General features: G+C 40.4%; 1 protein-coding gene across 1 annotated transcript in view; it reads right to left on the reverse strand.

Moving 5' to 3' along the window:
- Positions 1 to 115: 115 nt before the first annotated feature.
- The window catches only part of LOC143893141 (uncharacterized), a 45,955-nt gene continuing 33,263 nt past the window's right edge, over positions 116 to 12,807 (reverse strand). Inside the window, exons 14-16 of the mRNA XM_077398133.1 lie at positions 12,201 to 12,281; positions 1,299 to 1,372; positions 116 to 763 (exon numbers count right to left, since the gene is read on the reverse strand). Coding sequence (XP_077254248.1) covers positions 688 to 763; positions 1,299 to 1,372; positions 12,201 to 12,281 — 231 coding nt within the window. The 3' untranslated portion in view covers positions 116 to 687. The remainder of the gene's footprint in view (positions 764 to 1,298; positions 1,373 to 12,200; positions 12,282 to 12,807) is intronic.

The raw sequence follows: 12,807 nt of genomic DNA on the forward strand, positions 1-12,807 counted from the left end.
AGTCACGTGGGACAACAATGCCACCATAACATACATGCAATAATTACCCAAGAGACAACCCAAGGAATCTCTTGGGAGTTCAATGCAGTATTGGCAACAAAACAAGCACGCGGTATCAAAGCACACCAACTCTCCATATCCATGGCCAGCATTGAAACTAAAAGATCCAAAATAGACAATAAATTAGGATTACACCTATACAAGATGATAAGAAACTGATCTTCACTTCTACATTTACTATCAGAGTTAGAGCCTTCCATTTTCATGGCACTTCTTTGTCTCTCATCAAGTACCCTAACAAAGAATGCATCTTATTCTCAAATCACTTCTAGGATCATTCGTAAGACTGACTATACCATTTTGGGTCTCCGAAATACATTGCTGGCCCCCACATTTTCAAATAACCCTCTACTTGCCCCACGCCCCTCAACAGTGCATTTGCATCTCCTGCCGTCTTCAATGAATTTGTTAATGATATATATTACAAAGCTCCACACGTTGAGGTCTCAAGTCTCAACGTCGTGTTCATGGTGATGGGGCTTTTCTTTTGATATGCATACAAACTAGAACTGGTTGGTGATTCGCCGCACATAGTTAATGGGAACTTTCGAAGCACGGGGGAGAGTTTCTTCCCAGTGGAAATCACCTGTTGGAGAAATACTGATTGGTCGAACAATCGTATTAGCTTTAAACACATCCTTGATCACACATTGATTGAGCAAGATTTAAGAAAGCACATATGTTGGCCCCATGTACCAAAGCCCTGCAACAAAATCAAAAAGGAAAAGAACAGAATGTATTTTTCAGGTTCAATGCCAACATCTGAATTTGTGATAGATGAGAAGCTGCAGCACATTGCGAAAACAGTTGGACTTGAGCACTAATCATCAACACTGGCATCATTAGCTATGTCACAAACATCGTTCTCGGGAATTTATCGGCAAGGGAAAATCTCAGGATATATTAAAAAAAAAATTATTTTTTTTGGGTTTATTTCGGGAAAAAATGATAAAAATAAAATTATTTAAAAATATAAAAATATATAAAATTTAAGAAAAAATATAGTAAAAATAGCAGGATAATATCGTGATATTTTATGATAAAAATGAAAATATCGCTATATTTTTAAAATCTCGGGATTATTTCGGGATGTGGTCGTTTTATCAAAATGTCACGATAAAAACACGATATTTGGAAAATATCGAAGATATTTGTGACATAAATCATTAGCTACAAATTGGACAAAATGCACGAATTTTGTAATTTACTTAAGTATGAGGGTGTGGTCAAGTGCTTACTCAGGGTTCTCTTTTAGAAACCCATATTCACTTGCTGTCTTGATGCATTTCTGATATGTTTGCTTCATTGTCTCCTGCAAGGAAAGGAAAAAGAACAAAACACACAACCAATAAGTTAACAGTCAATTAGTACAAGTAATAACTGTAAAACCTACTATGTTCTATTCTAGTCAAATTTCCTTCCAATGATCATAAAGTTCTTTCTTAATTGGTGCAAAAATGCTGTTTTGATAAGTACCAGCAGATTTTAGAAAGGAAATATTGATGAAAATTGAAAATAATGGATTACTAGAGATTTCTGCTGATCAGTTGGATCCAGAAATAATGCGTTTCCATCCGATGAGATTAAAGAATCCGAATTGCCCTAGATATGATCTTAGAATGTGATGTCAGATTAAGATGACAGCAAAAAGATATATTTCATTGTCCCGATCGAGTTTGGGAGGACTACACCGCCTTGACTATATATAAACAGAGATATTAAGTCACTTAACCCAATTCAAGATATATACACAACATTCTCCCCTGGCCAATCCATAGTTCAGGTTTTCCTACCTCCTGGTTTTGAGCCCTAGCTCAATTTGATGGTCCCGTGTATCACAACCTTGAGCTTATGGCTTTGACCTAGCTTGTCTACTAAGAAACGGATAAACTTGGGAGTTGAAAACAAAGGTGGATGTCCAGCCTAATCATGTATTTTAGTCACATTACATGATGACGGGCATGGTCGCATGTGCTGTCTGATGCATGCCTCTTGGATTAAATTAGACCTTTTCTGTTCCCTTCTGTGCATAGTTTTCCTGTCACTAATGATAAGGAAGTCTAAGATGCAACTTTACAAGGAGATATTAAGTTATGGAAATACACATGCCACCAATTAAAACAGAAATGGCTATTAACAAAGGAAGATGATATATTTGCTGCCAAAGTTTCCCCAGCTGCCCTCATTTTATAAATTCAAAAGCAACGATCGATAAATACTGATAAAAGCTCTCTCTCTCTCTCTCTCTCTCTCCCCCCCCCCTTTATATGAATACACTAACGATTCTAACGATTTTGGGTTCGTTATGCACTTTAGTTTCGGTATGTGTTTCAGTGGTGATGGAAATAGAAATATTTCGACCATTTCGTCTCAGTTTTAGTGAAAATTTAAAACTATGCTTTCAAGCAATTCCTTAAATGAAGAAGACAATGACCATTGTATTCTGAACCAAGAGAAGATGATACACCACATTCTCCTTGCAAGGTGGCAATGGGGGAGAAGATAGAAGACTATCCACCAAGAAAAGAATTAAAGCTTTTTCTTCTGAAAATATCAAGGGTGTTGATCTTTTGGCGCATCACCATCCAAAAATGTCCCTGAGACCCTGGGTCGAGCAAAAGTCTCCAAACCATCATCCACCTAAAGGACAGTTGACCTCCCCCACTACATAATGAAACGACCAAACTGAAAAAACACCATTGGGGCCGGGCACTCAAATCCTCCTATTCTCTAAATGAAGGGACACAGACACCACCACATCAAGATCCCCAAGGAGAGAAGCAAGAGCCGTAATCTCTTCCTCCTTGAAGTTCCGTCCAAAAACACACACCGCAAAATTACTCTATCCCCAGATCTCTCGTGACAATCAAGGATACAAACTCCCCTCTCACACATCTAAGATAGGCATAGCAGAACATAACACTCCCCACCCATAAATCCTCCCAAAACCTAATCCCATTTCCAATTCACACCCTATACCTAATGAAAGACCAAACTCATCTTCGATTCCACAAACCGACCGCCATACCCATGAACCTCTACAACTAGCTATTATTCTTCCCTCCCATCCCTTACCCCTCCCCATTTTCCCCATGATGGTTGTTCTCCAAAAAGCATTTCTCCTTCTATTGATCTCCAAAACCATTTCCCGAGTAGAGCCATGCCTTCCTTTCTTCGTTCATTCCTCCATTTCCCGTTCCTTCCCACAAGAAATCACGTTGGAGCTTCTCAATCCTCTTTACCCACTATCATTGGGATCTTAAAAAGGGAAATGAAGTAGGTCGGGAAATTGGAGAGGGCAGCCTTAATTAAGTTATTCTACCAGTAAAGGATAGATAGGATTTCTTCTAATGGGCCAACTTCGTTTTAGTCCCCCACTAATGAATCCCATAACTCTTTAGACGAAATACTCAATCCAAGGAACAATTTAACATAGGTTAAGGGGGAGACTTTCCTTACCACGCCCAAATGGATTTTCCAGCTCGACTAGTTTCCCATTCTCCATAGTAAACCCAATTAAGAAGCTTTTCCCCCATTTATTCTCACACCTGAGACCTCAAACCACCAAAGAATACATCGAAAATTCCTAATTTGTTCCAAGGAATCATCATGAAAGATCAGCGTGTTATCCAGAAATTGGATGCAGGATGTAGGAGATGGATACACCTCTTCTTCCTGTGGGAATCCCGTGATAACACGGTAACACCAACCCCAACAGCTCTATGGATAATTCTACTAAGGGCCGCCCTTACAAATGTAAAAAGAAGGGGAGATAACAGATCCCCTAGTCACAATCCCCTTTTACTAGTAAAGAATCCCATGTGCTTCCTGATTAAAAAATATAGAGAAACGAGGAGGACATGCATCCCATCATCCATCTCCTACATTGGTCCCCAAATCCCAACCTCCCCAATAAGTAGTTCACAGATTCCCACTCCACAAGGTCATACCTCCACATCCACCTTACAAATTATCCTCACCTTTCTTTCATGCTTTCTCGTATCGGAACTCATTGGCAAAAGGCAACCCATCTAAGATTTGGCGCCACTCAATGAATGAGCCTTGGTTATGAGAGATTACTTGTCCCAACACACCTTTAAGGCTTTTTCCAAGGATTTTCTCCATAATCTTGTACAAGCTACTAACCAGACTGATAGGAAGGAAATCTTTAATTTCCATAACACCCACATTTTTTGGGATGAGGGTAATGAATGCAGCACTAGTAGCTTCACAAATATGGCTCATCTCGAAGAACTCTGAGAGCAACTTCATAACAAATCCTTCACGTCTTAATTTTCTTGGAAGAAAGCAAACGGTGAAACCGTCCATCCCTAGTGCCTTGTCCTTTTCTGTCTCGAACATTGGCTCTTCCACTTCCTTGCCATCAAATAGTCCCTCCATCTCCACGAAACTTTCCCTAACATTGTTATCAAACTGAATCCCATCCAACTTAGGCCTTCCCACTCTCTCCCTAACATGCAGTTTCTTATAGAAAGCCACAATAGCTTCCTCCGCCTCCATTTGCTCCTCAACAATGTTTCCCTAAACCACAATGCTTCTAATAAAGTTGTTCATCCTCCCATCAGCCTTACAGTGTAAAAAAGCAATGTTTTTATCACCTTCCTTGAGTCAAGTGGCTTTAGATCATTGTAGCCTAGTAATCTCTTCCCATTTGAGGACCACTTCATACTCAATTCTTTAATTTCTTTTTTGAATGGTCAAAATTTCATTCAACGGACCGAGATGGTAAAAAGGATACATAATGTACAATAGAAGAAAGAGATACAATGACAAAGAAAAACAATCAAGGAGGAAGGAAATTATATTACTCCAAGGCTTCCAAATGAACACCCCTTCTAGCAAGAAGGTCGGCCACCCCATTGGCCGATCTCCTAACATGGCGAAAAGAAATACCAGAGGACCCAACAATATCTCTTATCACATTGAAATAATCCGGAAAACGCCAAGGAAACGGATGAGAGCTAGAGGGCCAACGAATCATGTTAATAGAGTTTCCTTCAACCACTATACGATAAAAAATTCCCCTTCCAATAGTTTAATCCCTTGGTGAACCGCCCTAACTTCCGCCTCAGTAATGCCCAAAGGACCTGGAAAACACCATTTAATCTCACCCTTGTCATCTCGCAGCGCTCCTCCAATGCCGTCCGGACCCGGATTACCAAGATTAGAGCCATCGAAGTTCAATTTGACAAAACCACTCTCCGGCGGTTCCCAAGACGGAGAAATGGGAGAAGCTATATGGGAACTACAACACACTTCTTTAAACTACCCCTTTTAGCTCATCCCTCTTCCAAAAGGTTCCTTATCTCCTCTTCTCTTTCAAGCTGCCCCTTTAGGGAAATGCTACCAAAATGCACTTCCCCCGATTCCTTGATTTTATTTTTCAAAAATTTGAGCTTCTTCGACATGCTTTCCTCTTTTCCATTTCGGCCTTTTAATTACCAATCTTCCACAAAATTTTTAAATCTTCGAACTCTCAACCAAAAGTTTTCAAATCTAAAAAGGCATAGGTCCCCATGTGATATCTTTTGACTCCAAGAACAATGGCGAGTGATCAAATGTGGCCCTTAGGGCAGTGTACTGACATGAACCCTTGAAGCGATCCTCCCACTCCTTATACACCAAGAACCTTTCAAGCCAGCAATCTTCTCCCACTCCTTGCACACCAAGAACCTATAAAGCCAACGATCTTCCCACTCCTTGCACACCAAGAACCTATCAAGTCTCCCAAGAGTAAGATCATCCCTATTGCTAGACCATGTAAATCTGAGCTGATTCACGGGAATGTCGATCAAGTTGTCCCTTTTGATGTAATTTCTGAAATTTCTCATACTTATGGTTATTCTATTATTTCCTCTTATCTAATGAGAATAAAACACAACATCTCCTATTTACCTCATCTAATTCATTCCATATCCTCTTCAACAATCATCGGGAGAGAGATTGATAAAGAGAACTACACTCCTTCGCCACACGAACACACACAGAGTTCCCCTAGTTGGTGCATCAATCCATTCGAAATTCCTACTACCCCACATCTGCTGGACCATTGCATCAGACATACACTCCTTGGTTCCCTTAATAGTAAGCAAAATGATTCTTCTTCCCACCACAAATGCCTTACTAACTTGAAGTTTATTATTGGAGTGTAAAATTTACAAAGGAGCTTAAATTCTTGAGCTCCTTATGATGTTTCCTCTTGCTCATATCTTCCTCTTCGAATCACACCCCTAATTATCTCCCCATCTTCATCACATGGCTACATTCAAAGGCCTCCATTGAATTATTTGAATTATATGTCTGACATAGAATCAAATGTGGATGATGAGACCTCCTCTAACATGGATTTAACTCACTTTCTCTTTTCTCCGTTTAACATTTTGTCAACCGACAAGTGCCCCCTCCCTTCTGCCATCTGTATACCCAGTGTGAGCCTTCGCTTTCCATGTTCTATTGCGATGGGTGCCAAAAGTCCTCCCCCCAAATTCAAATCCCCTTCTCTCATTTGCTATTTCATGGAGCCCATGGGTAACATCATTCATCTCCCCAAAATATTACAAACAAAATCACCCCCCCCCCCCACACACACACACACCCACGCACACACACACACAAACACCAACAATTTTGGGTCCTGTCCCTACCCTCACTGAATCTGGCCCCACCAATGCCAATCCCATCCACCCTTAACATAGGTCCCACTTTCGCCTTCAATCTCCCTTCTTCCTACAGCTACAATCGCCTCCAGAGAGAGAAGAGGGGGGGGGGGGGGGGGGGGGTGTCGAAAGTTTGATCTGGTCTCAACCTTACCCTCGCGTACTCTAGCTCCATCTCCCTTACTAATGCTCAGTCAATCTCCAGCACCAAACCCAAACAGTTACCAAGTTCCTTCAACATCTCTAGCCCCCAAGCATGGAGAGGTAAACTCACCTAGAAAGATTTGAACTCCACTCTTTAGTTGGAGTTCCATCCAAAAACTTAGAGAAGGGAAAAGCAGATATAATTCCGATGTCCTTTACCACCCTGAAAACTTTTTCCAAGAATTTAAAGTTGATCAGCCATTGCTTACTCCTATTGCCGTTATATTTATCTCTCCTCATCAACCACCATTGTTGAACCCAAACTTACTGCTTTGTGGAATGTCCATTCCGCCTTGATGAATCTGATCATAAATCCTTGCAAATAAATTCGTCTTCTCACTGAACCATCCTGGTCGACCTCCACCAAGCACCTCCCCTCTGCTTTTTTCCATGCCTTACCTTCTAAGGCCAGATACTCATCAACACTGCCTCGTTTTAGGACACCATTTTTTCCCTGCTCCTGTTTCCTCCATCTTCTTGTACTCCGTAGCAGTAACCTTTGATGGGTAAAGATCCCCCGCCTTCCCCACGGCGATTGCATCTATTGCATTGCTGTCTATAGCCGATGTTCATGTACCCACATCCCGTACATCTCCAGTCCCCCCTTCACTCAAAGAACATCTAACATAATATCGTACTCGTGCTCTTATTATTCTAGGCCGTCGCCCATCCTTCGCGATTTAGTATTGAAATTGTGATCACACCATTTATCATGGTTTTAAATTTCGGCCGAAATATTTCGGTTTCAGCGGCGACCGAAATGAAATTTACATGAAGTCGTTTCTTACAAGATTTCGGCGAAATTTCGGTAAAATTAATTTCGGTTGAAATTTCGTTTTTAGCCTTTTTTTACAAAATTTCCACCGAAAATTTTCAAAAGTCCACCGAAATAGCCAAAATTTTCACTGAAATCGCCGAAATTTACACCGAAATTTTAGACATCTCGGTAGAAATAAATAAAAAAATGAAATCATAATCATATTTATAAATGATTTAGGCCCAAAACCGAATCGTTTCGGTTTCGGTGGTGACCGAAACCGAAATTTAAAACCTTGCCATTTATTACTGTTAAGTATATGTACACTTTGAAAAAGCATCAAGCACGCAACGGATTGTACGGCAGGAACAGAACATCCTAATTTGTGCTTGTAGCATGAAATCCACATTTCTCATCAAATCCGGTGCATAAGCTTGTGGTGGCACTAAACAAGGAAACATTTCATGCGTTTAATAGACCTGCCATGGTCACAGTGCACATGGTCACAGTGCACAGAGTAACAACAGAGGTTGATCTTGACTGTTGTGTAATCTTGACAGAGCAGAGTAACAACGGTTGTGTAATCTTCACTTAAAACACTCAAGAAAGTTGAGGTTTTAACCCAAGAGGGCAGACCTTGAGAAATTGGCACCCTGATAGCATTTCTGGTCCTTTTTTTGAATGGTAGTTATATTCATTCAAAAAAGGGGGCAAAACGATCAGGAACCGAGATGCTCAACCCAAACCACCAAAAATAAAGGAAAAAAAAAAAAAACTCAATCCTGTCAAGGAGGGGGGAATCTATCCATCATTAACGGAGTTGTTAATAACAATCCAAACCAATTCCCCCCTCTCTACAGCAACCTCATTATTAACGGAGTTGCTAACTCCAGAGCGAGCTAATTGGTTTGCCTCGTTATTAACGGATCTCCAAATATGCTGGAATTTAACTGTGTCCATTCTATCTTAATGTTTCTCTAATTGCATTTGCACATCTCCAATGATAGTTTGATCCATTAACAAACTAGTTAGTGCAATTTTTGAAATCTCCTTCAACTATAATACAGTCTATCTCCTATTTGGAGGGTGAAGTTGAGACTCTGGAGATTTACCAGAAGTTCTCCTATACAGTCTATCGCCTTCCATGATATCTCTAGAAATTTGCCAGAAGTTAGGAGCCGGCGGAGGAGACTTTGGGAGGTTTCGAGGGAGGTGGCTATCTCCTATTTGGAGGGTGAAGTTGAGATTCGATCTGCTCCTTGTTTTTTGGAGAGGAACCCGGATGCGGATCGTATGGGTTTGCCGATTCCCCTTCTCCAAAGTTTTCTGGATGAGCTCAGTAAATGCTCATATTAGTTGTTTTCCATGGGGCTAAAATGGCTTTCAGTGGTGGCTGAATTTCTGTTCTTTTTTGAGAGTTTGGTAGAGGAGGTTGTTGGGTTATGGGTGGATAGATAAGACAGGATTGTCTCGGTTCATTTGGGGGTGAATTTCTTTTTGTAAGGACCGGGAACAATGTATTCGATACATTTCTCTTTATCCTTTATGGCTCAAGGAATACCCTGGCCTTCTATTTGATGCTATGTATTGCCAGGTGGGACTCCTGGTCCCCACTGTAATTCTTGTAGTATCAATGAAAAATAGGGGTGCAAGTTTGGCCCTGTGAGCCCTGACCCGACCCGACCCGACCAACCCGGCCCTGTTTACACTTTACCCCTGACCCACCCTGGCGTTGAGTCTGTTTTACACATTACCCCTGACCCGGAAATGAATATTTGATGATCTGGGAAATGAATATTGAACACAACTATGAGAAAAACAGGATGAATCACTTTGAGGGAAAAAAGCTTGACCTTGCAAAGCCACTGAATTTGATGAACAAAGACATCAAATGGAAACTCCCAAACTTGTACTGTACATGAGCTCAAAAATACAACTAGATGAAGGATGCAAGATGAATAAAATAACACTAAAAGAAATGGACATAAAATGTTCCATAGATAGTATTTAATTCAAATGGAATCAATGATAGCCACTTGTACTACTGGAGCACTGCTCCTCATATTTTTTTCTTCGAGAATTATTATAGCGAGAATAATATCATGCACCATATAACTACACCATATTATATAATATAAGATTTTTTGACGTGGTATTTGTTTGACTCTTAGGTGGGATTAAGAAGAATTGATATTTTATATGCTGTGTGGCTGTGTAGTTCAGCATTTTTCAGAAAAGAATTGTATGCCTATTACTGTTTGGGGCATAACCATCAAATGGACGGTAAGAATTGATATTTTATATGTTGTGTGGCTGTGTAGCCCAGCATCTTTCAAAAAAGAATTGTATGCCCATTACTGTTTGGGGCACAACCATCAAATGGACGGTTTGGATCATCTTATGGTGTGGGATGTACAGTCCATTACTACATTTTGAAATAGGGGGGCTGTACAGTCAACAATTCCCAGTCCGCACTAGGGTATTTGCACTAGGGTCAATCAGGCCCGGCCTGGCCCAATCAGGGCCAATCAGGGCGGGTCAGGGCTGCGCTGAGCCCTGCAGGGCGGGCATTGGGTTGAGGATTCTTAGGCCCTGATCAGGGTCAGGGCCAAGAAATTAGGATCTAGGGTTGGGCTAGGGTTTTGAAAAACCTGAGCCTGTTGCAGCCCTAGAAAATGTCATTTTTCAAAAAAAAAAAATACAGTCTATCAGCTATCTCCCTCACATCCAGCAAGCGAATGACTGTTAACATAGATTGAACTTTCACAATAGTGTCCATCCCAGCGGGCCCGAGAATTCCCACCCTGTGGTCTCACTATGCTCACGTAGAAGTCCATCGGCTCTTGCCTGCCCATGAATCCCTATGTTGGATCCGTCACAGTTCAGCATAAGGAAGCCAGGTGGTGGGGGCGACCGTCTAGGGGTCATCCTGCTCTACGATATTTTGCTTAACTGGATCTCATGCCATGATCTTCTAAAAGAGTTTTATGTCACACCCTAGAATTCTGGCAACACACTAGTCCACCACACAAGAAACGAAGAAATAAGCCTTTGGCAAATGTGGACTACTTCGGAAACTCCTTTGATCACACAGTTATTTCTTTCTCTCCATATACTCCACAACACCGCCATCAGAACCAAGCTCCAAAGAAATCGGCCCCTTTTATGCCAGGGGTGAAAGGCCAATTCCCAAAAAGATCCTCAAATGGGCTGGTAGAATCCAAGCAACTTCGAACATACCACTTTGCCAAGCAAATCGATTTACCACACTGATTGGACACTTAACAACATATAATACATGAGCAGATTTACGAGCATTGCTTTAATTAAGGTAATTCTATAGTACTCTTTTCCAACATTGAGAGATGCTTCTCAATATTTTCTACAACTGGATCCCAAAAAGCTTTACGGGGAATTCTACCATTAATTGGAAGGCCCCAGTAAATATTGGTGATATCGCCCACTGCATAACCCAGAATACATGTGAAACTGTGTTCTTCTTCCTTGTTCAAGTGTATTCCCACAATCATGAATTTATTAAAGTTAGATTGATGTCCTGTAGTACTTCATAGCATAGAATAACCGCCTCCTCTTCCTTACTGAATAACAAAGTATCATCCGCATACTATAGATGAAAAATCTCAATACATAAGGTATTGATTATGAAGCCTTCTATCATTCTGAGATTCCTTGCTATATCTAACATTCTTCTCAATGCTTCAGAAGAGGAGCCCACAAGAGCCCTTAAAGAAGTCGTGTGGTGATCCATTGATCATGATAGAGAACCAAGGAGAGGAGATATAGTTAAGTATCCATGACTGCCACTCAACACCAAAACCCATCCACCCATAACGTGGTCCAAACAAAGTAGAAATAAAAATATCTCAATATATTTGTTAAAGTATAAAAGATAAATAACGCCTTTCTCCAACAACTTAAGCTTTTGGAGAAGTTGGTAAGTTAACATGGTATCAGAGCCAAAGGTCTCGAGTTCAAACCTCCCGGATAGCAAAAATCCACATGCGATGATCGGCCTAAAGTGGGGACCACATGTGCCACGTGTTTGCCAATTGGGCCACACGCACAGGGGAGTGTTAAAGTATAAAAGATAAATCACGCCTTTCTCCAACAGCTTAAGCTTTTGGAGAAGTTGGTAAGTTAACAATATTGAATAACAGCTAACTTCAAGAATGATAAACCTTTTATAATACGCTGATTATATAATTATAAAACTGCACTCGTCTTGACAGAGAGATCACATAGGTTACACAGCATAACCGGATCCGGAAATTCAGTACACCTGGCCTAGGTGCTAAGTACTCACTAAACCATGGAAAAATGATCTAATTTTCTGATCCTGACTGTTTTGATGGATTTTGATGGATAGAAAATATGATAAACATTTTCCATCAAGTATTTGAAGTTATTTGGTTTCTAACATGCTACCATTAAAAAAAAAGGTTTCTGACATGGGAAAAAAGCATGAAAGAGTCTAATCCTACCTGCAATTTACTTTCAAAGTCCTCTGGCGACCAGTGCATCAAATTGTATTCATGATTCAATTCAAGTTCTCCAACTGCAATCTGCAACTCAATTGATTAAAATTGGTACATAATTAAAAAGAAATCTAGCGCTAAACCTGTCAAGAGAAGTATTATCATAGACGGACAAAGAAGGATAAGCGAGAAAATTCAGACAATCATGCTCTCAGATAGATGTTGTTCCATTATGATTATTTTTTCGAAAAAGTGAGTTATAATAAATAAAAGCAGGCCAAAGGGAGCTGCACCAATGCAAGACAACAAAAGAAAACAAAAAGAAACAACAAGCTTGGCATCTCATGTCACACCATCAACTTTGTACAGGACAATATCATTTGTTTACCTGTTTGAAGCCACGGATATTATCATTTACAAAATGGTTAATTGGTATACATTGCAATTGTACTTCCATCTATTTACCTTTTTCTTCTCGGTTCCATCTATTTACTTGTTTCCTCGAGGACCAATTTTCTTTTTTGTTTTGTTCTTTTTCTTTTTTGATAGGTAGGTGAGAAGATTGAACCCCCAACATCATTGTTAACACACCTGAAGTCATTGCCACCAGGGT

This window comes from Tasmannia lanceolata, unplaced genomic scaffold (assembly GCF_043159265.1).
Source record: "Tasmannia lanceolata isolate RefF3 unplaced genomic scaffold, GAP_Taslan_0.1 ptg000015l, whole genome shotgun sequence".
Taxonomy (NCBI): Eukaryota; Viridiplantae; Streptophyta; class Magnoliopsida; order Canellales; family Winteraceae; genus Tasmannia; species Tasmannia lanceolata.